General features: G+C 38.8%; 1 protein-coding gene across 19 annotated transcripts in view; it reads left to right on the top strand.

Annotated features, from left to right (window-relative positions):
• CSGALNACT1 (chondroitin sulfate N-acetylgalactosaminyltransferase 1) overlaps positions 1–22419 on the top strand; it is a 409995-nt gene extending 387576 nt beyond the window's left edge. For all 19 annotated transcript variants that reach the window (XM_072635001.1, XM_072634999.1, XM_072634991.1 and 16 more), the window contains 2 exons: positions 17328–17409; positions 20490–22419. In XM_072635001.1, the coding sequence (XP_072491102.1) occupies positions 17328–17409; positions 20490–20779 (372 nt within the window). In that variant the 3' untranslated portion in view covers positions 20780–22419. The remainder of the gene's footprint in view (positions 1–17327; positions 17410–20489) is intronic.
• Positions 22420–23902: the final 1483 nt, after the last annotated feature.

Genomic DNA, 23902 nt, shown 5'->3' with positions numbered 1-23902 from the left:
GATTCATAGGATACTTGACCACGTACAGATGGGTTGACTTGTTTCCTTTTCTCAGTTTTTATTGACTTAAATGTCTTTCTGTATCTTAAGGTTTTGCTTCTTCTAAGTGGTTACAGAACTTGAAAGAAGAAAATAATTAAAAACTCTCCCCCAAACTCTTATATGAATCCTTCATGTATTACTTCATCAAATCATGTTTTTATTCTCTCTGTTTTCTCATCTGTTACATGGGGATAATAACGTTTGTACTCCCTACTTCTCAGAACTGATGTAAGAAAATTGCTTTGTAAATTGGGAAAAGCTAAAGAATTGTAAACAACTCACATTACTATTTCACTATTACCATTATTATCAGGGAAGGAATTCCTGCAGAAGATGAATTTTGAAGGATATGTTATGTATAGATTAATGATTCTCTGCCAACCATGTTGGCACAGCCCTGCCATCCCTACTACTGGGGAGGCTGAGGCTGATAGATCTTTTGGGTTGAGTTCTGAGCGGCAGCGAGCTGAGCTGGTTGAGAGTTTGTACTAAATTTGTCATTAATATGGTGAGCCTTCAGAAGTAGGCGAGGGTGAGATTAGCAGCTGTTCTTTTCTTCATTATGTTTATCATATGATATTACATATTTGTGTATGTGTTATATCTCCTGTGCCAGACTTAGGTCAAGGACTGTGAGATTTGTTGTTACTCAGTTGTTTTCAGTTATGTAGACTCTTCTTGACTCCATTGGGGTTTTTCTTGGCAGAGATACTGGGATTCCTTCTTCACCTCATTTTCAGATGAGGAACTGAGGGTTAAGTGACTTACCTGGGGTCACACAGCTAGTATGTGTCAGAGGCCATATTTAAACTCACAAAGAGTGTCAGGCTCTCCACACTCTCCACTGTGCCATCTTGCTGGCCAGTAATATAATTAGGAGGATTCAGAGTAGATGAATGGACTGTGAGTTATGGGCCATATATCTCTTTTATCTCTGCCAGCACTCAGCATGGTGCTGTACACATAGTGAATACTTTCATCAGTGGTTGAGTTAATGAATTGTGATCATTTGTTTTAACTAAGATCTCCTTAGTTTATTGCTGTTTTGATGTCTGTCTATATAAGCTAAAATGCATGATTTTCCCAAGAGTGTGCGTATATGTGTGTGCAGATAAGCATTTGAATCTCCTAGGTCTTGTATTTCTTAGCAAAAAATTAGGCCATATCATTCTAGTCTCGTGACTGTTATGATCATGTTCTAGGGAGTAAGTCTTGAGCTAATGAACAGTTATGTTTCACAGTAGCTGTACAAATTGTTGTTGTGTTTGTCCTTCATTGCCAAAGAAGACTATGCCATCAGAGAAATGATGACATGATTTGCACTTGACTTTGTTTTGAGTGAGGGAGGGCTGTGCAGGTCACCAGCCTGATTTCTCCTCCAGAGTCATCTGAATCCAGTGACTTGATATTCCTTAGGGTGACTGGAGATGACCCAGGATGTACTGGGAGACCTTGGCCTCTTAGGCCAAGGTCTATGAAGGTACTCATTTAGGGAGAGGTAAGGCTCATTCATTGAATAAGCCTGCTTAAAAAGCATCCAGGGCAGGCTCTTTCTTACCTTCTCAAGCCTACTTCCCTAAACATGCTTTGACATCCAGTGACAGTAGTTTCCTTGCTGTTCCTTGCACCATACACTTTATTCCCAACTTGTTGCATTTTCACTCACTCTTTTTCTGTGCCTGGAATCCTCTCTAGCTCCAACTCCAGAACTTCCATCACACATTCTACAAGGAGCCTTTTCCATCTCTCTTAATTTGAGTGTCTTCCCTCAGTTGAACCTGTGTATATTTTGTTTATCCCTAATTGTTTGCATGTTGTCATCCCCGTTAGACTGGGAATTCTCAAGGTCAGGGATTACCTTTTGCCCTTGAATCCCCAATGCTTAGCACAGTACCTGATTCATAGCTGGCATTGGAAGTATAGGAAAAAATAGAGAACAATTCTAATTCATCCAGGTCTATGAGAAGAAAAGTAAATATACCCTGTGGCCCTGCCTTTAAATTATTGCAAAAGCCAATGTGTCATGTTTACAACCCTCATACCTATTCTTATCATATGTCCTTGTATGAATGGGTCTAGAGCCATTTGAAGATTATCTCAAGACAAAACCTAAATGGCTGAGCTATAGCTATGGACAGGATGACAATTTACATTCAAAAGTGGGAATATTTGCAAGGAAAATAGAACTGTCATCAGAGACCCTGAGTTCACGTTTTAGTTCTGCTGCAAAGGATCTTTGCAATGTTGGACAAGTCCCAAACCCCTTGAACCATCCGTCAAATAAAGGCTTTGAATTAAATGGCTTCTAAAGTCCTAGGTCATAGGACCCTATGAAGGATGAGGCTAGTGAATATCATCACCTAGTCAAACAAGTTTCATCACAGAGTCAAAGGTCGTCCAAGGTGATTATTAGGCACTGGTGCATAGAGTTAGAGTGAGAAGGAAGGTTAGAGATCATTGATGGGGCATCATGGGTAAAATGAATGCAGACTTGAAGAATTAGAGGAGAAAGATCTAACTATGTAATATTTTTAGGTCTTGTTGCCTGGTCTCATTTTGCATTATCTATCTTTGGGCTCAGTATTTGATGAATGACTGCCAATAGCTAGTTTCTGATATTCTATCTAATGCCCAACCCAAAAGATTCCCATTACCTAACTGAAGCATCTCTTCTTTATTTTTTATTATTAAGGTTATTTCAGCACTTAACACAGTGCCCATCAAATAGTAGGTGCTTCACAAATGCTTGTTGTTAGTTTGTTGACTTACTTAAAAGAATCCATAATTCCTTGTGTGATTTCACTTATTTCTCTCTAAGGAAGAGGAAAAAAAATAAACCTGTTTTTATCAGTTTACAGGCAATGACATGAAGATGATACCTTTCTAACTGCTTGAGTTTTTTGTTCATCCTTGTAGCTTGACTTCAACCTTTTCCCTGATAAATTATCCATTTATAATGTTTTCTATAAAGTACTGTGTACTCAGTGGTAGTAAAAAGCAAGCATGCTGAGGTAGAAAGACACTCAATTTGGAACCTGACGTTCTAGGTTCAAACCCTGATGCTACCATTTAGTTCCTAGATGACCTTGATCAAGTCACCCAATCATTTTCAGTTTCCCTTTCCTCATCTATTAAATGAGGTGACTTAGCTATACAAATAGAACTTAAATGAATACATGTGCTTGTTGTTCCTCTTTAGCTTGGTTTGGTAAGAGAATAACTTTCCATACCTGACAGGGAAGAACAGTTGGACAATTCACCGAGTTTTTTACTTGACAAGTTTAATTGACAAGCGTTTAACTAATAGATTTTGCAGAGTTACAGAACTTTATAAATGACAAACAGGCCCTTCACAAGTATTTTAACCACTGTTAATGTCTTCCTTTGATACCTCATCATGGCATGGAGTTTTTTTTAATATTTTATTTTTTTCCAATTATATGTAAAAATATCCTTTTTTTATATATATAATTTTGAGTTCCAAATTCTCTCCCACTCTCCTTTCCCTCCTTCCTCATTGAGGAAACAAGTAATTTGACATAGGTTGTAGATATACAGTCATGCAAAACATTTTCATATTGGTCATATTGTGAAAGAAAACACAATAAATTTTTTTTAAGTTTAAAAAAAGTATGATTTAATCTTTGTTCAAATTCCATTACTTCTTTCTCTGGAGACAGATAGCATTTTTCATCACAGACCCTTCAGAATTGTCTGGGATCATTGTTTTGCTAAGCATAGCTAAGTCATTCATAGCTGACTATGTATTACTATGGCTGTGTACAATGTTCTCCTGGTTCTGCTCCCTTTACTTTGTATCAGTTCGTGTAAATCTTTCCAGGTTTTTCTGAAAGCCTCCTGCTCATTTCTTATAGCACAACAGTATTCCATCACAGTCATGTACCACAACTTGTTCAGCCATTCTCCAGCTGATGAGCGTCCCCTCCATTTCCAATTCTTTGCATGGCATGGAGTTTTAAAAGGTTGTGCTAGGTAAGAAATAATTCCACAGGATTTTTTGAGTATAGGAGCAGTCATAGAAAATAAGCATTTATTAAGCACCTAGTAGGGTACTGGGCATTGGGCTTGATGCTTTACAAATATATCACTTGATCCTCACAAAACCCCTGCAAGATAGGTGCTATTGTTGTCTCTATTTTATCGCTGAGAAAAGTGAGGCAGATAGACATTAAGTCACTTGCTTAGGTTCACACAACTAGTCAGTGTCTAAGGCCACACTTGAACTCAGGGTTTCTTGACTCTAGACCCAACTGTCTCTCCACTGCATAACCTAGTGGCCTCTAGTCATAGATTGTGGACTTGTTATCTGCGAACTAAGCTCAGTGTCTCATCACCAAGTTAGCTACAGGTTAAAGAAGTTCCTGGTATCAGAAACTCAAGAAGACAGTCTCTTGGGCTGTAGAGGGTTTACAATCCGCTTTAGCGGATCGAATACCCACACCAATGAAATCACAGTCCCTTAAAGTGTTGGAAAAATTTATCTGAGCCCAGGCAATCATTTCAAATGGAAACACCCCTAATCCCAGAAATATTTCTGATTTAAAATAACATTTCAACTTTGAAATTTAATTTAAAATATCAGCATATTTAATAGATTTACTAATTTTTTTCCTTGTACTGAACTTAGATGTTATTCAGTTATATCTATATATGCATATGCTGTTAAAATTAATTATCTCAAATAGAAAACAAATCTCAAGCACAGACTTCCAAGGATGTAATGATTTAATAGTTGCAGTCGACAGTAATTAATGACAAAAGAGTGATTTGCAGAGCTTATTTTTATAATAGAAATGAAGCATGAGATTTACAGGATTAGGAAAATATAATAAAAAACAGGGAATAGGCCAATTTGCAAATTTGGCTGCTGGGATGTTGGGGGCGTAATGGGGAATTTCTAGAGTAGGACAACTAGTAAATCTGATATTCCGTTGGATTAGGGCCAGGGTCTCTCAACCTGTCTGTCAAAGTGAGATTGTCTCAGAAATCTCTGTCCTGCATTTGTAGCATTTTGTAATGAGAAAGATTGCTTTTTAAAGGGCCTATAGTGTGGACTTAATTTCAGGGAGTTTAGGAAAGGTAGAATTAAGACTGAGAAGGATGAACATGTGGTTTGCAGTGAGTAAGTTAGCAGTCACTCCACCCGCCACCCCGCTCCCATCCTCCTGCTGCCAGAAAAGGAAACTCAATCTTAGAAGATTACACTGTTCAATTTATACATAACCTCTAGCTCAAGAGAAAGAGGGGAACTTATCCACTAAGACTGAAAAGAGGAACTTAACCTTTAATCAGTCCCCCTTTCTCAGGCTGCCAGAAAGGGAAACTTAGCCTTTAAAAAAAGTCCTACAATTCTATCGTTATTTTATTCCTACAAAAATATATCTTCCTCCAAATTATCTACTACTAAATGATAAACTCATCAATCTGATCTATTTACTAAATCTATAGGTAACCTAGATTTAAGGGAATATCTTGTTAGTTTGGCTTTGTTCTTAAGGTTGGCTTTTCCTAAAGAAGGAGATTTAGTCCTACAATCAAAGTAAAAATAAATCAGAATAATCAATACTAACTGATTTAAAGGTCATATCTTTTCAACATATAGGTAGACACATGCACATATACATATATATGTGCCTATATCCATATATTTATGTATGTGCATATGTATATGAAAAGTCCCTGATTCTAGCCCTCCTTCTTGGTTGTTGACCCACGAAGGAGGATATTCACTTCCTGGTTCCTGGTATCCTTGGAAGGTCAATGAGCATTTTCTAGTGAGGGCTTTCAGAGTTCTTAACTGGTCATCTTTTGTCATATTTTGACTATGTCAAGTGATTTTTTATGCACCATGGTTGATGTCAGTTCTGTCACTGGCTGAGAATTTTGAATGATGGCAGACAACATTGAGAACAATATTACAGGCACAACCAAAAGTAATACTTCGCTTTAAAACAAAGCTCAAATAACTGTTTCTTTCATTACTGAACAGAGCAAAAACTTAAAGACCTAAGATCTACCAGGCTCTTTTCTTTCCCATCCTCCTTAGTATGCCATTGGGATGATCATAGAAGGGAGCTGTTCTGGTGGCTCAGTCCTTCTTACGTTATTGAAGTTCCAAGTACTAACAGTAATAGCTAACATTTATGTAGCATTTTGAGGTTTGCAAAAAGCTTTATAAATATTATCTCGTTTTAACCTCACAACAACCCTGGGAAGTGGGTTCTATTATTATCCTCCTTTTACAGATGAGGAAATGAAGGCAGAGAGCAATTAGGTGACTTGCCCAGGATCATACAACTAGCAAGTATCTGAAGTCAGATTTGTTCTCAGGTTTTCCTGACTCCAGGTCCAGTACTCTCTTTATTGTACCCACTCACAAACTCAGAGAATATCCTCTCTCTATTTTTATTTTAAGTTCTAAGTAATTACATATGATGAACTGTCTATACAGAAACAGAATTAGTCTTCTTATGCTTAAGGCCAAAGGACAAAGCTAGGAGCAGTGGATGAAAAGAAAAAAAGAGAAGGATTTAGGCTCAGTATCTGGCAGAACTTTCTAGTGACTGGAGGTCTTTAAGCAAAATTTGACTGCCACTGGTAGCAAGTTATAGATTAGAGGAGATAGCCTTTTAAGTCCCTTTAACATGGAGGTTTTGTAATTCAGTGGTGTTCCTTTACATTTGCAACCTAGGGATCATGGAGAGAGAGAGAGAGAGAGAGAGAGAGAGAGAGAGAGAGAGAGAGAGAGAGAGAGAGAGAGAGAGAGAGAGAGAGAGAGAGAGAGAGAGAGAGAGACTAAAAGATGGATGAATAGATAGATAAATAGATGATAATGAATGAGATAGAATATTAGTTAGGTATTTACCCAAGAGCAAGCCTTGACATCATTTCAGACTATTGCAGACCGTTTACCTCTGCCTTTTAGAATCCTTAGCATTTGCCAAGCTTAGTTCATATGCTATCTCCTTATGGAAAGACTTTCAATATCTACTTCTTCTTGCTCAAATGCATGCACTTATCTGTTTATATATTGTTTTTTCCCACTAAACTATAAGCTCCCTGCGGGTAGGGACTATTTCTCATTTTTTCTTTTGTATCCCCAGCACCTAGCACTGTGCCTTGTACCTTGCACATGATAAGCACATAATAAATGCTTGTTGGATTGTGTTGGATGGCAAAAATAGAGCTGCTCTTCCTATCACGATTCTACGCTGCTTAGATTGGGTAGTGTTGCTGTATCCCCAACAATGGAAAGGGAGGGAGGGAGGGAGGAAGGAAGGAAGGAAGGAAAGAGGGAAGGAAGGAGGGAAGGAAGGAAGGAAGAAAGGAAGGAGAAATAGCTTCAACTTATCTTTGTCTTTTATTCTGTGTCCTTGGCCAATTAGGGGCAATTAACCCTATATGTCTGACACATGTTTCCGTCTCTCCATTCTCAGTGCTTCTGAATTGTAGCAACCTTGTGTTTTGTCCTTTGTTTTCAAAGAAGAACATGACATTAAGAAGAGGATAATATGACTTGCAGTTAACTGATTTAAGTGAGGGAGGGCTGTGCAAGGTCACCAGCCTCATTTGCTCCTTCAGGGCCATCTGGGTCCAGTGGCCAGATCTTAATCAGGTACACTGGAGATGGCCCAAGATGCAATAGGAGACCTTGGCCCTTTTAAGTTAAGGTCTTTACAGGTTCTCACTTTGAGTGAGTCAACACCCATTCAGTGAATAGGCCTCTTTAAGAAGTGTCAAGGAATGGCCTCTTTAATTAAAAAAAATCAAACTGGAAAGGGAAGACCCTCAGGGAGGCTGCCTCAAACAGAAACAGTTACTATTGAATCAGGAGGGTCCAAAATATAGCCATTAAGTGGTGCTTGGGCAGGGACCTATTGTTGTCCAATCTAAGAGCACCAGAGTGAAATGAGGGAAGGAAGAAAGGAAGAAAATAAGGAAGGGAGGAAGGAAGAGAGAGAGAGAGAAAGAGAGAGAGGAAGGGAGGAAGGGGAAGGAAGAAATCTAGCCAGTAAACCCCAAGTTAACTGTGCAGCTATCAGCCATCAAAATTTACCTTCCTTTGGAGAGGAAAGGGAGGGGGAGAGGATGAGCTGAGTTATCCAACTAGCTGGGTCCCCATCCAGGCAGATCAGACTACTCACAGGTTGTGTTTGTCCTTCATTTTCAAAAAGAACCACGACATCACTCTATAGCAACCTTATTCTTCACCTAAATCCCCCGAACTCTACCAGCCCTGTTTCCATTTGGCTTATCTTCATTATTACTGACAAAATTGACTTTCCTGCCTAAGTATTTATTATGCTATCCATCTCCCTCGAGCCCTCTATGGGGTCCCCTTGGTATGATAGATTAAATCCATGACAATTCCTAGGTGATTCACAGCTCATCACCAGGTGCCCCAGATTACATCCATGTCCCATGTAACATCCTCCTCAGACTGCTCCCTTTGTGAATGCTCAGAAATCTCCTTTTACTCTTAGCCTACTGTCTCTGTATTTTTCCTTATATTTGCATTATTTACCTTCTGTCATTCCATCAAGTAAGTGATTCTTCTAACAAGTCCATCGCTGAAATAGCTTGTAAAATCTCATCTCCCCCATGAAGTCTGTATAGACTAATCTGACCTGACAACATTGTTCTACTCTGTTCAGTCAGGACAGAGAATTCTAGATTCCTTTACCAGTATTTATCCAAGAAAACACATACCCTTGCCACTCATCACCAAAGGCATTTATCCCCCAATTGTACCTTAGTGTTAATTCTGGACTTCGTATATATTGTTAAGCTCATATGAATGTGTCTGCTTGAATGTTGTTGGTCCTTAGTTGTGAGAACCCAGAGGACAGATGCTTTCATTTTGCTCTAAAAGCTTATTGGGAAACATGAAAGAATATGTGTGATCATTTAGATTAGGCTAAATTGAAAAAAATGGGGGAGATAACATCTGGACCCATCCTTGAACATATTATTCAAAAGAAAGATTGTGAGATCCTTGGAGGCAGAGACTCTTTTTTTTTTCTCCCTTTCTTTGTGTCCTTAGCACTTAGCACAGTGTCTGGCATATAGTAGATGATTAGTAAATGCTTGTGTACTTGAAACACACCATTCTGTGATATAGCAAAACTTTTCCTATACTTTATAGGGCAAACAGTGGTCATCACCATCTTTTGCAGTTTAGCCAGGTAAGAAATAATACAATGTGGAAAGATGGAATGAAAATGCAAAAATACTAAACACATCCTTTATTGACAACAATGCAATAACAAAATTATATTTAAGAAAAGGCCTTTCAAGAAAGAATTAAAAATTAATTGGAAAGGACAGAGCCAAGGTGGCAAAGTAAAGGCAGGGACTTGCCTGAGCTCTCTTAATTTCCCTCCAAACAAGTTTAATGCCTCACAAGAAATTCTGGAGCAGCAGAACCAACAAAAGGATGGAGTGAAACAATTTTCCAGCCCAACATAACTTAGAAGGTCATGAAAATTCATGCGAAAGGAAAAATTTGGGAGTCACAATCCAGGAATCAGAATCAGGAAGTTGAAATCAATGAGTCAAAATGTCATGTGTTGGGAGTCCAAATTTAGGAGTCAAACTCCAATAAGTCAGAATATCAAAAACTGAGAGTCAAAAATCCAAGGTGTCAGATTCAAGAGTCACAATATCAAACTTCAGGAGTCAAAATTTGGGTGTCAAAATGTCAAAATTTAGGAAACAAAATCTGAGAGTCAAATTTCAGGAGTCATGTCAGAATCAGGGAGTCAAAATCAATGAGCCAAAAAGTTATGATTTGGAGGTCAAAATTCAAGAGTTGAAATCTTATGAGTCAGAATCTCAAAATTTGAGAGTCAAAATATCAGAATTTGGGAACAAAAATCCAAAAGTTAAAATTTTGGAGTTTAATGGTCAGATATGGAAGCCAAAATTCAAGATTCAAAATTTGGGAGTCAAAACAGAATGAATCAAAATGTCAAAATTCAGAAGTCAAAATTTGAGAGCCAAAATTCAGGGGTCAGTATTTGGGAGTCAAAATTTGAGAGCCAAAATGTCAAAATTTGAGACTCAGGCAGAGCCAAGATAACAAAGTAGAGTTAGCACCACAGCTAAGCTCTCTCAGTGTTCCCCTCCAAACAACTTTGAAATAACATCTCAAATCAAATTCCACAGCAGCATTGCTAAACATCATCAAGGTGTGTCTTTTTCCAGCCCAGTACAACTTAGCATGTCAGAAGGAGAGGTCTGTGACAGAGGGGTAAGGGCTGGCCCAGAGCACACATGGGAGTAACATCAACTATAGGGCTTGGAGGCAGCAGAGACAGCTGAAAGCTCCCAGCCCAGAGATGGTAAGGGGATTGGAAAACTGATCAGAAAGATATTATAGGGGACCTCTGTGCTGGCACTGGGTGCAGTACTGGGCACTATTTGGCAACGCCATTGTTTATGCTCAATTCTCAGTTGCAGTTCCAGGGCAGAGAGTTGTACTTTTGGTTACAAGGGAGCAGGAATCTGGGATACAGTTGTTGGGTGGAGAGGAGCACTAGGAGAGCAGTGACCGCACCTCTCTCTAGATTACATTACTTTGGAAGCACCAAAAACAAATTACATACCCCACCCCCCATGAACTAGCTATAAAAACTGCAGCAGGAAAGAGCCTGAAGCTTGGTAAAATGACTTCCCTTCCTCAGGTGAACAAAGTAAAACTAAAATTCAGAGTGGAGGAATAGGTAGGAAAAATGAGCAAACAATATAAAAGAATCTGACCTTAAAAAGCGACTATGGTGACAGGTAAGATCAAGACACTCACAAAAAGGCAATAAAGTTAAAACAGCCATAATCAAAGCCTTAAAAAATATAGAGTAGACAGAAGCCCAAAAAGAATTCCTAGAAGAGCTAAAGAAAGAGCAAAAAGTTATTTTAAAAATCAGAGGAGTAGAAGAAAAATTAGGAAAAGAAATAAAAACAATGCAAGAAAATTATAAAAAAGAGAATTAATAACTCAGTAAAAGAGGCACAAAAAATACTGAAGAATAACACCTTAAAAACAGAACTGACTTAATGAAAAAGAGGCACAGAAGTTCACTGAAGAAAATAATTCCTTAAAAATTATAATTGTGCAAGTGGAAGCTAATGACTCCATGAGACATCAAGAAACAATAAAACAAAGTCAAAAGAATAAAAAAATAGAAGAAAATGAAATATATGATCAGAAAAACAACTAACCTTAGAAAATAGATGAAGGAGAAATAATTTAAGAATTATTGGACTACCTGAAAGTTATGATTAGAAAAAAAGGAGCCTTTATGTCATATTTCAAGAAATTATAAAGGAAACTTGTCCCAATAACCAAAGGGTTAAAAAATAAATTAAAAGAATGCACTTATCATTTCCTGAAAGAGATCCCAAAATGAAACTTCTAGGAATATCTTAGCCAAATTCCAGATTCCAGGCCAAGGAGAAAATGCTTTAAGCATCCTGAAAGAAACCATTCAAATACTGTGGAGCAATTATCAGGATCCCAGAAGATTTAGCAGCTACCACACTAAAGAAGTGGAAGGCTTAGAGTATGATATTTAGAAGACAAAGAGGTAGGATTACAACCAAAAATAAAACTACCCATCAAAATTTAGTGTAATCCTTCAAAGGAAAAATGCTATTTAATGAAATGGAGGACTTTCAAATATTCCCAATGAAAAGAACAGTTGAAGAGAAAAATGTGACATTCAAACACAAATCTCAAGAGAAGCGTAAAAAGGTAAACATGAAAGTAAAACCATAAGGGACTTAAGGTTTAACTATTTACTTTCCTACAAGGGAAGATGATACACATGACTCCTAAAAACTTTTTCATTGTGAGAGCATTTAGAAGAAATCTACATTAATAGAAAGCACAGATATGAGTCCTTTATGTTGGAATGAGCTAGAAAAAAGTGCAGGAGTAATGAAGAAGAATTCATTGGGAGAAGGGGGAAGGGAGAGAAAGAATGGGGAAAATTATCTCACATAAAAGAGGAATGGAAGGAAGAGCTTTTACAGTGAAGGGGAAGTGGGTGAGGGGAGATAGGCAAGTCTTATTGAGATTGGTTCAAAAAGGGAAGAAAATATATACATATACACACACACACACACACACACACACACACACACACACAAACACAAACACACACACATGCACACTCTGTTGGGAATAGAAATCTGTCTTACCCAACAAAGAAACAGGAAGGGAAAGGACAGTAAAAAGGGGAGGGGGTATAAAAAGAAGGGCATATTAAGAGAAGCAGTGATTAGAAGTAAAATAAACTTTTGAGGAAGGATGGGGTAAAAACAGAGAGAATAAACAGAAGAAAATAGAATGGAAGGAAATACACAGTAATCATAGCTGTGAATGTGAAAGTCATGAACTCACATAAAATGGAAGCAGATTAGCAGGATGGATTAAAAAACAGAATCTGGCATTATGTTGTTTACAAGAAACACACTTGAAATAGAAAAACATGTAGAGTTAAAATAAGGAGCTGGAGTAGAATCTATTATGCTTCAGCTAAAGTAAAAAAGGTAGGGGTAGTGATCATGATCTCAGACAAAGTCAAAGCAAAAATAGAACCAATTAAGAGAGAATATGGGAAACTGTATTTTGCTAAAAGGTACCAAAGACAATGAAGTAATATCAGTACTAAACATATATGTACCAAGTGGTATAGCATCCTAATTCTTAAAGAAGAAGTTAAATAAGTTACAGGAGGAAATATACAATAAAACTATATGAGTGGGGCACCTCAGTTTTCACCTCCCAGAAATAGATAAATCTAACCATAAAATAAATAAGGAAGAAGTTAAGGAGATGTATAGAATTTTAGAAAAGTTAGATATGACAGGCCTCTAGAGAAAATTGAATGGGAATGGAAAGGAATATTTCTTTTTCTCATCTGCCTTATAGAACATTCTCAGGATGAGTTGGCAGGGATGGTGAATGATCATCATCAACGCAGAGAAGATACACATTAATGAATTCATTGATCTGTTGGGTTTTTTCAGGGAAAAAGGCACTATAATTATTTCAAGGTTTCCTCTTCCTCCATTGTGATCATATCATGTTAAATTGGGGTCCAAGTGGGATAACCTTAAACTCTAAATAGGAAAGTAGGTGCTGCTTCTACCTCAAGCAGAGTTGCTAAGGAGTAACATTTTACATTGTCATCTCTAGCCTCTTTGGTCTGGCTCATGGCCCATAGTCCTTTAGGAAACAGCGTTTTAAGAGGCATCATGATTTATTGGATAGAGTACTGGACTTTAAATCTTCACTGAGGCACTAATGGCAAATCATTTAAACCTCTCTCAATCTCAGTTTCTTCATCTGCAAAATGGGGATAACAATAGCCCTTACCTCACAGGATTGTTATGAAGATCAAATGAGATAGTGCACGCAGCATTTTCCAAACCTTAAAGCTCTATTATAAATGTTAGCTGTTCTTATCCACAGCTGAAATTTTTAAATTCACCTCCATTCTGCCCTTGCCCCAAACCAGACAATTCTGCCATGTGAAAAAGTGCCTCCATTTTTAGAAGCCATCTTTGCCATTATGAATAATAAGGATAATAATAACTAGCCTTTACATAGTCTTTATGTATGTTATCAAGTAGATGCCATTATTATCCCCATTTAACAGATGAGGAAACTAAGGCAGATAGAGGGTGGTTTTTTTTTTGGTTTTTTTTTTTTTTTTTTTAGTAATTTGTTCAGGGTCACACAGCTGGTAAGTATCTGAGGGTGGATTTGAACTTGCGTCTTCCTGACTCCAAGACCAGTGCTCTATCTACTGCACCATCTAGCTGTCTTCCTACCCCTACAGAGGTATTTATTAAATATTTGTTGGCCTGCCATAGGTCCTCCTCTTTTCTCTCTCTATGCCACTTCACTTGGTGATCTCATCAGCTCCCATGGATTTAATTACCATCTCTATGCTGATGATTCTCAGATCTATCTACCTTTTCTGCCCCAAAGCTCTCTGCTGACCTCTAATATGCCTTTCAGGCATATTAAACTGAATGCCCAGTAAACATCTTAAACTCAATGTGTCCAGAACAGAAATCATTATCTTTCCCTCTAAACCCTGTCCTCCAGCTGCTTTCCCTATTACTGGAGAGGGCAGCACCATCCTCTCCAGTCCCTCAGGCTCATCAGCTAGGAGTCATTCTGGAGTCCTCACTGTCTCTCACCACCCCCATCCCCCATATCCAATCTATTGCCAAAGACTATCCATTTCACCTTTGAAACATCTCTTGAATACTCCCCCTTCTCTCCTCCGACACAGCCACCACCCTGGTTCAGGCCCTCATCACCTCATGCCTTGATTAAGCTGATGGGTCTGCCTCCCTCAAGTCTGTCCCCAGTCACTCCTCTATCCAGCTGCTAAAGTGATTTTCCTAAAACATAGGTCTGATCAGCTCCCCTCCTTCTAAATAAACTTTGTGGCTCCCATTTGCCTCCAAGAGTCAATACAAAATGGTCCATTTGGCATACAAAGCTTTCATAACCTAGCCTCATCCTATCTCTCCATTCTCCTTACACCTTACTCTCCAAAATGTGCTTTTCGATCCACTGACACCAGCCTCCTGGCTGTTCTACCAACAAGACATTCTACTTTTCAACTCCAGGCATTTTCTCTGACTGCCTAGGTTTTTCCTTCTGCACTCTGACTACTGGCTTCCTTTAAGTGCCAGCTAAAATTCCACCTGTTACTAGAAGCCTTCCCAAACCCTCTTAATTCCAATGCTTTCTGTCTTCTATTTATTTCCTGTTTATCCTGTGCACGGCTTGCTTTGTCTATATTTGTTTGTATGTTCTGTCTCCCATAAGATTGTAAGCTCCTTGAGGACAGGGACTGTCTTTTGCCTTTTTTTTTTCCATCCCTAGAGCTTAACACAGGGCCTGGCACATAATAGGTACTTAATAAATCTTGACTGATTGTTCCCTTGTGAAGGGGGCCTGAATCATTTTATGATTCAGCAAATGTAGGAGGACTCAAGTATATCTCCTCACATCATGAAACAGTTTCGGGACAACAGGACCCCAACTACATGACACAAGTCAATAAAGAAGTGACATTTCGTAGCTTACAAGAAGCCCAGAAAAAGAAATTTAATCAGTTGTTGTCATAGCTCAGACTTCTGATCATCAACTAGAACATGTCTAGCATATAGCTCCTAAGTGCAGTTCATCTTTCAGTCTGACTTATCATATTTTAAGCTCCAAAATATTCAAGACTAGGTGATTATATTTCATGCTGCCTCTTTTTTTTTAAACCAGGGAATTGCCTGGGCAGGTGGACAGAACATTAAGCTAAGAGTAGGAACTGAATGGTTTTTCATTCCTCAGTACAGCCAGGTACATACCAGGAACTCCAAAATGGCATCTCTTTAGGACTTCCTGTACTTAAGAATTTTTCTAGTTGGTGTTAATTTGATTTTCCTGCCACGTTGGAGATGTTGTATAACAATTCTTTGTTCCAAAGTCAAATGACATCATCCTGGAGACTGGCCACTGGAGACAAATTTTGCCAACAAAGTCTTTCTTTTCTGAAGGTCTAACTTCTCCCTTAACCAAAATTAAAACACAATAATAGCACAGGATGCAACTTGGTGTGTAAATAACATTCACATCTGGTTCTAGATCATCCTGAGGGATGAGATATAGTACGTTAGGGAAGAAAGAACAAAAACTAATGTAAGCAAGCAGCCCTGCATCACAGGAGCATCTCATCACATATTGAGAGCTAGAAGAGATCACAGAGATCTTTGAGTCTCACCTCCATCATTTTACAGATAAAGAATTGTGACCCATAGACATGGAGTGACCCCTTAGGCCTCTTGTCAAGGCAGTGCGAAAATAAAACAGAGCTTGGCTGCTTCTGCAGAATGCTGAAGGGCATTCCCTCATATCACAAAATAGAGCTGGACAAAGCCAGGCGGTCACCCTGCTAACAGATGCTCTGCTTCTTGTTGGATGGCCTCTGCCGACTGCATATTGGCACAATGCAGATGCTGTTGGAACAGCCTAGCAAGAAAATAGTTTTGAGATGAATAGGCTCCATCTGTATTTGGGACTCAGACTTAGGACACTCTTTTCTTAAACGAACAACGTGGGGGAACTGCTCTTCTGCTCCCCAACCCCTGCTCCTTCTGGTGGACACTACTGGTGGGTCACGCTGCAGGGAACTTCCTTGTCTCTGAGTTGTTCTCCAGCCCTTCCCTTGGTTTCATAAGCCCCTCCCTGGCCTCTTGCCATGCTCTTTCACTAGCTGTTGAGTCTGAGGTAAAGATAGTTTTTCTACTAGGCTGTTTAGTTGCTCCTAAATTTGATCTCTGTCTCTCTCTCTCTTCTCTTTCTCCCCCCTCTTCTCTGTCTCTCCTCTTCTTTCCTCTCCTTTCCTCTTCTCTCTCCCCCCTCTTCTCTCTTTGTCTTTGTCTCTGTATTTCTCTGTCTCTCTGTTTTTCTCTTGTCCATACCTTCAGTTCAATCAAATGAAATAACTTGTAAAGTGTACCCTATATATAAAGTATACACTGTATAAATGCTAGCTATTATTCAGTAATTATGCAAGCTACTCTGCTAGATTCTGGATGTATAAAAGTGAAGAAGAAAAATAGCCTCTGTCCTCAAGGAACTTAACTAGGGGATGCAAAGTATATAAACCTATAGAGTAAATAAACACAAGACAATTTGAGGAGGAAGAGAACACTGACAACTGGGAAGACCAAGGAAGGCTTCCTATAGGAGGCACCATTTAAGCTGAACTTGGGTGGAAGCTACAGAGTCTATGAAGTAAAGATGTGTAGGAAGGGACAGCCTATGCAAAGGCATGGCAGTGGGAGATTGAACACTGGTTTCAGGGAACAACACATAGGCTAGTGTAGCTGGATTGTAGAGTTCATAAAATTCATAAAGGCTGGAGTCAGTCTGTGAAGTGTTTTAAATGCAGAAAAACTAGAGGCAATAGGGAACCACAGAAGAATCTTGACTTTAGCTTTTGTAGCTGATGGTTCCAAAAGTTACACAGCACCGTTTCAGCTGGGGCAATTTTACTGTATCCTTAACAGAAAGGTAGAGAATTTGCCCTTATTTCTGATTCAAGGGCATGGGCAGATTGTCCATGGTAAGATGGGTACCATATTTAGTGTACTGCTCTCATAGGTCTGTGAATTCTCACTTATTTTTGTTTCAACCAAACCTTCCCACCCCCATTCAAAGCACTGTGCTCCCCTTTCAGGTTATAAAAAAGGAAACTGGATTTTGGAGAGACTTTGGATTTGGAATGACTTGTCAGTACCGGTCAGACTTCATCAATATAGGTAAGAAAATCTGTCTTTGTGAATCCCGCTTCTGCACTGCCACCCAGAGGTTGGTATTATACTTTATTGTACGTGGAGGTGAATGGAAGGAATGTGGTCAGAATTCATGCAGATCGAAAGCCTTGTTTGTCCCAATGCTGACTAGGTATTTTCCTGAAAATGGGGGCTCAGCGGGAAGAAAACACAAACCAAAAAGGGAAGCTTTAGGAAAAACAAAAACAATTTCATGCTTCCAGTTTATGTATGCTGCCCCTTTGGGGTTTCAAACCATAACTGACAGTATGTCTCTTGCATACAAAGGTGCTGCTACTAATTCTGCATTGCCTGGGCTGACTTCAGCAGCAGGTTGCAGGTTGGATTTGCTCTGGTCTCCTATTACCTTTCCCCACCAGTCTTTTCGCTCCCCTCCCAACAAACACCCAAACTCAGCTACCTTGCCGATCAAGATTATATCTCCAAGCATGCAGAGCTTTAGAGCTATGGAAGACATGAGATGGAATGGATTTTAGACTCCATATAAAAATCTATTCACTTTAAAAAAGAAAACTGATTCCCAGAAAGGAGAAAATTAATTTCTCAAAATCATACAGTAAGTTACCTGCAGAACTCAGACTTTAGTTCAATTTAATAATCTTTCCATTGTATTGAGCTATAGTTATCCATCTTAGAATTGAATAGAAAGAAGATATGATGGTCATTTATGGAGCCATTAACATTCCAGAAGTACCGTGTGTGTCTAACACTTTTTAGAAGCAAGTAATTATTTAGTAGTGTAAATTCCAATTTACATGCTTATTCAGCTTGAATTTACATTTCAAGTCAGTAGGCATTTATCATTTCTCTATTTTTTTTTCAAAGGAATGGCATAACTATAGTTGATGAAAGTGATGGGCACATCAAGGAAGGAAGATGTTTCTATTTATTTTCTGCAACATTCACATCCTAGTCTCTGTCTTACAATTCTGTAACTAAATTTTCTTTGCAAGGGCTCTGTTTGTCCTTTCTTCCTTTAGTTCATTAAGTGTTGTGTCACAAGTTTGTTATGTATATGCATATATACATGCACATACATACACATATATGTGTATATATACATATATGCATATGTATGTGTATATATATTTTTTCTCAGTATATGAAGGAAGGGTAGAGAGGAGAAAATTTGGAACAGAAAATTAAAATTGAATTTTAAAAATTATAAAGTTTAACCCAGACTTCTGAAGAAACAGTGGCAAAAAGCACATGGGGAAAGTACTTTGTACTTGGTTTATAACCTATAGCACTGGACTGGGAGTCAGGAGACCTTATTTCATATTTTAATTCTGGTAGTTGCTAACTGTGTGTCTTTGGACAAGGCATGTAAGGATGCTGCTGATCTTATTTCTCTATCTCATGGCTGCTGTGAAGAAAGAGCTATGTTAAGTGCTAAGTAATGATAATAATAAGTCATTTTTGTATAGTCCTTTAAATTTTATAAAAATAAGCACAACTTCCTAAAATACTAAACCATTTTCTGTGCCCTGAGGAGGAAGAGGATGGCAATGGCTAAACCAGAAAATTCGAGCCAGGGTTATAAATGTCCAGCAGGGACTTTTAGTGCCCTGAGACAGCTATGGTAGCGACAAAGGTCTAGCAACTGGGCTCTAGTAATAACGCTGATTGGGCAAACACAGAGGCCACCATGATGAAACTGCTGCTATTTATCTAAGAAAAAGACAAGACTTATCAAACATAAACATATTAACCACAAGGTGGTAGGTGAAGATGTTAAGAGATGTACCAGCATACTGAAATCTCTGCTGAATGCAAAGAATATCTTAAAACCAATGAACACTTATACAGTATCAGTTTTGATGTGTTTTCAGAATTATGAAATAGAAATCTTTCAGGAAGATTTGTAAAGTTCTATAGAGGGAAAAGGGACTGAGACAAAAGCCAGTGCATCTAATACTGGTAACACATTTGGAAAGTATCCTAAAAATAAATCTGTATAATACCAATGAAACAGGACCCATCACCTTAAGGCAGCCACAGAAAGGTTAACGTTTACCAAAGAAGATGAAGAAGATTGATAGACATTCTCAGAGCACATTGGTCAGAAACCTACAAAATATGCTTTGCAACAAGCAGATATCACTTTACTGAGCAATAGTAAATTCTGATGACTAGTACCACCAATGGATTTGTTGAATGTAATTGGAAGTAATCTACCTCTGATAGAGCCTATAAAATAACTAACAGCCCAGAATAGAGTCTAAAGTTGCTCCATGAGAGACGTGAGCATGTTTGTGTACTTAATGCAGCGCCTGGCACATAGTAAGCATTTGTAAGTGTTTCCTCCCTCCCTCCCTCCCTCCCTCCCTTCCTTCCTTCCTTCCTTCCTTCCTTCCTTCCTTCCTTCCTTCCTTCCTTCCATCCATCCATCCATCCCAATAGCAAATGAAAGCCACATAGTGTTTTAACATGAGCATTTTGTTCTGGAGGATTCAAGATGTAAAGATGTTGCTACAACTTTCTTAACAGGAGTTTGAAACCATGGCATCATCAAGCATGGGAGGCAGCATAGTAAAGGGGAAAGAGCACTGGTTTTGGAGTCCTTTAGTGCCTGGGTGACCTTGGGCAAGTCATTTAACTTCTCTGGGCCTCAGTTTCCTCATCTGTAAAATGAGGGAGGAAAGTTCATCTTTGTCACCTCTGAGATCCCTTCTAGTTTTAATTCTTGGAACCGCTACAGTTCTCAGTGTCTTCCTCTATAAAATGAAAAGGTTAGACTAGGTGAACTCCAAGGTTGCTTCTAGCTCTAAATTTTTGCCTTTAGCTCTTCAAAGCAGCCAAGTGAATGATTGCGATGCTGACTTGTCCTTTAAAACTGTAACCTTAATTTGTCTAACAAGTAGAAAGTAACAGGTGTTCTTCAGAATTCTAGAAGATACAGACAACAGATTCTAAAATAAGTGAAAATGTATATGAGCACTTCTTAGAAATGTCTCTTTTCCATAATGACAAACTTGTATCCATGCCCATGGGGAATATACACAGGTACAGATAACATGATTTCCTGTGTGTTTCCTTTATGGCAGGTGGGTTTGACCTGGACATCAAAGGCTGGGGAGGAGAAGACGTGCACCTCTACCGTAAATACCTGCACAGCAACCTCATTGTGGTTCGGACTCCTGTGCGGGGGCTTTTCCACCTTTGGCATGAGAAGCAGTGTGTGGATGAGCTCACCCCTGAACAGTATAAGATGTGCATGCAATCCAAGGCCATGAATGAGGCATCACATGGGCAGCTGGGGATGCTTGTCTTCAGGCACGAGATCGAGGCTCATCTGCGCAAACAGAAACAGAAGACGAGCAGCCAAAAGACATGACATCCTTTAGGAGGCATTTTTTTTTCTTCTCTTGGAGATTTATGGAAACAGTCACTGTTGCCCCGGAGGAGGCTTTAGTGAAAGATTAGGGGAAAAAAAATCTCATAGATCCGGGGTTAAGGGGCAATGATTATGACCTCCCTCTGCCTGCACAAAGCTTAATAAGCCTCCATTAAGTGCCCCAACTCACTTGGCAATGTCTGACAAAGGCAGAGAAGATTGTGAGGTCCAAAGCAGATGAGTGCAGAAGATTGTTCCGATTGCTTACTGTGTGTCAATTTCAGTAAGATGGGAGCTGTTTTCTGAGCACCTTGAGACATTTAACGTATGAAGGCTGGTGCCTTTAACTTAGACTGAGAGGCACTCACATTTATTTCTAAGAGAAGGAACATCTCAGTTCAGACTCTAAGACTCTCAAAAGCTGCGAGATCTAAAGGTTGGGGGGAGGGGGGAAAGTATGACATTTTAAACTTTTGTGCATTCACTAATCAAAACCAAAATGAACCAAAAATTAAAAGCCATACATATATATTTTATCACTTTCTTCTAAGATTAACCAGAATTAATCTGTCCATCTGTTTGGTAGTAGTTCTTAACGGTCTCCATTTGTTTATTTTAAAGTGCACTTTTTTTTTTGCTAGTGATTTACATTCTGCTTATTTAAATGTCAATTTGCAAGCCTTACTGAGAGAGAGCACAATTTCCTGTACATTTTTATGGTTGTTTTTTTCTGAAGACATTTTTAGATACATTATGTGAATATTCAGAAGTTCATAGCATACAACTCAAGAACTACATGAAAGCAGATGCCGAAGGATAGATGCAACCCGTCAGGCAGACACTGAACTCAAAAACAGTTTAGTAATGAGAAATGCACAGCTTGGGGCTATTGATAAGCAAGAAGCATACTGATACAGCTATCTGGAGAATACTCCTGAAAGAAAGAAACTGAACACTGGAAAGGAAGAAAAAGATTTTTCACCTTGATAGAAAGGGGGAAAAATCTGTTGATCAAGGTTGGTGATTTCTTGATACATTCTAAACTCTTTGTACACATTTCTCCTCAGGAAAACTGGGGACCACTTCAAATAAACCAAAGCAAGCTGTGTGAACCAAACAATCTCTTTTCAAAGCAGGGTGCTCTTCCTGGCTTCTGGCCTTCTTGAGTTAAAGTGCAAAAATATATATTTTTGTGAACAATGGATGGATTTGTTTCACGGAATGGAGTCAATTCTTGTACATCTTCTCATCCCAGTCCCTCTGGACACAGGTTAAAGAGCCCTTTTCTCATCAGCAGTTGTTCCCCTTGTTTACTGGGACACTTCTGGAAATCATGTCTTTTAACTGTTTCAAATTGTTGTTTTAACATAGCAGTTTTGTGTGAATTCTACATCTCATTTTAAATTGGTTGATTCATTAGCCAACAACAGATGCATGGACCAAGTTACTGATTTGTTTCCCTGCCTTCTGTTTGCCCACCATGAACTCATGGCAGAAAAACTTCATGTTCATTCAAGCTGGTGTTGTGTAAATCATGAATTGTAATGGTCTGTACCAGTAGTTTGTAACAAGTTAAATAAAAACACAATACATGAATGTTAATGGCATTGGACAGCTAATAAAAGAAGACTTGCATTATGCTTTGTGGTCGGAATGTTATGATTTGGGTCTCCCTTTTGTTGGAGGGGAGCATGAGTTGAACTTTGTTGATTGAGAAAGAAACTTTATATTGGCTTTAAAAGTATTCTTCACCATAAACTTCAGTATTGACATTCCCCATCAGTAGGCTGTATTTGTAGGCTTAGTTTTCCAGCAGTTTGGATGGGTTCATCATGGTCTCATATTTTCTCTCGGATTCCCTTATCACTCAGAGAACAACTGACCAAGGATTATAGTTCCTTTTCAGAGGACAGAACCAGACTCTCTGATCCACATGAGGATGGAATCCATGGCCTTGACCTTGGTGTGCTCTCTCTGGCAAACTACACTAGTCATTCATTTAGCAATGGTCCACAAGATACCCCAAACATATTCTGATGGCTTATGTACAACAGTATACAAGAAGTTAGAAAGGGTAATGGGAAAGGTGGTAACCCTAATAATTTACATTGAGAAAAACATTTGACTTTTAAATATTCAACAGAAGAATAGATCCCATCAAAGTGTAAGCATAGCAACCACTCAAGAAAGCTCTCTAGTTCATGGAGGCCCATGAGAGGAGAAGACCTTACAGGACACATGGCAAAGGTATTTCTTGGAGTGGTCAGGCCAGGGTGAATGGGAGTAGAACTCTTTTGCAAAATTAGGGTGAAGGGATAAGAATTTAATGTAGGTTTGTAATTTGATATTCTAGATAAGTGGTCAAATCACATCATGAGTACTGTGTTCACTTTTGGGCATCATGATTTTTTGTTATTTTGTTGTTTCAGTTGTGTCTGACTCTCTGTGACCCCATTTGGGGTTTTCTTGGCAAAGATGCTGGAATAGTTTGACATTTCCTTCTCCAGCTCATTTTACAGTTGAGGAAACTGAGGCAAATAGGGTTAAATGACTTGCCCAGGGTCACAAAGCTAGTATCAGAGGTCAAATTTGAACTCAGGTCTTCCTGACTCCAGGTCCAGTGCTCTATCCACTGTGCCATTTGGCTGCCCCACCATATTTTAGGAATGTCATTGATAATCTGAAGCACATCCAAAGGAGACAACCACGATGGTAGAGGTCTTTGAGTATATAACAAACAGATAAGGACCAGTTGAAGGAATTGAGAATGTTTTGCCTAGAAAAGAGATGACTTTGGAGGAACATAAGATTGTAATCTTCATGTATTTGACAGGTATTATGGATTAAACTTTCTTCTGTTTGGCCCTAAAGGGCAGAACCAGGAACTACCCCTACTGAACAAGGTATTTTTCCATTATTGGGGAAGCTAGGTAGTCCAGTGGATAGAGTGCCAGGCCTGGAGTCAGGAAGACTCCTCTTCCTGAGTTCAAATCTGGCCTCAGATACTGACTGTCTGTGTGACCCTGGGCAAATCACTTAACCCTGTTTGCCTCAGTATCCTCATCTGTAAAATGAGTTGGAGAAGGATATGGCAAACCATTCTAGTATCTTTGCCAAGAAAAC

This window comes from Notamacropus eugenii, chromosome 1 (assembly GCF_028372415.1).
Source record: "Notamacropus eugenii isolate mMacEug1 chromosome 1, mMacEug1.pri_v2, whole genome shotgun sequence".
Classification (NCBI taxonomy): Eukaryota; Metazoa; Chordata; class Mammalia; order Diprotodontia; family Macropodidae; genus Notamacropus; species Notamacropus eugenii.
This window is presented reverse-complemented; position numbering and strand designations above follow the sequence as displayed.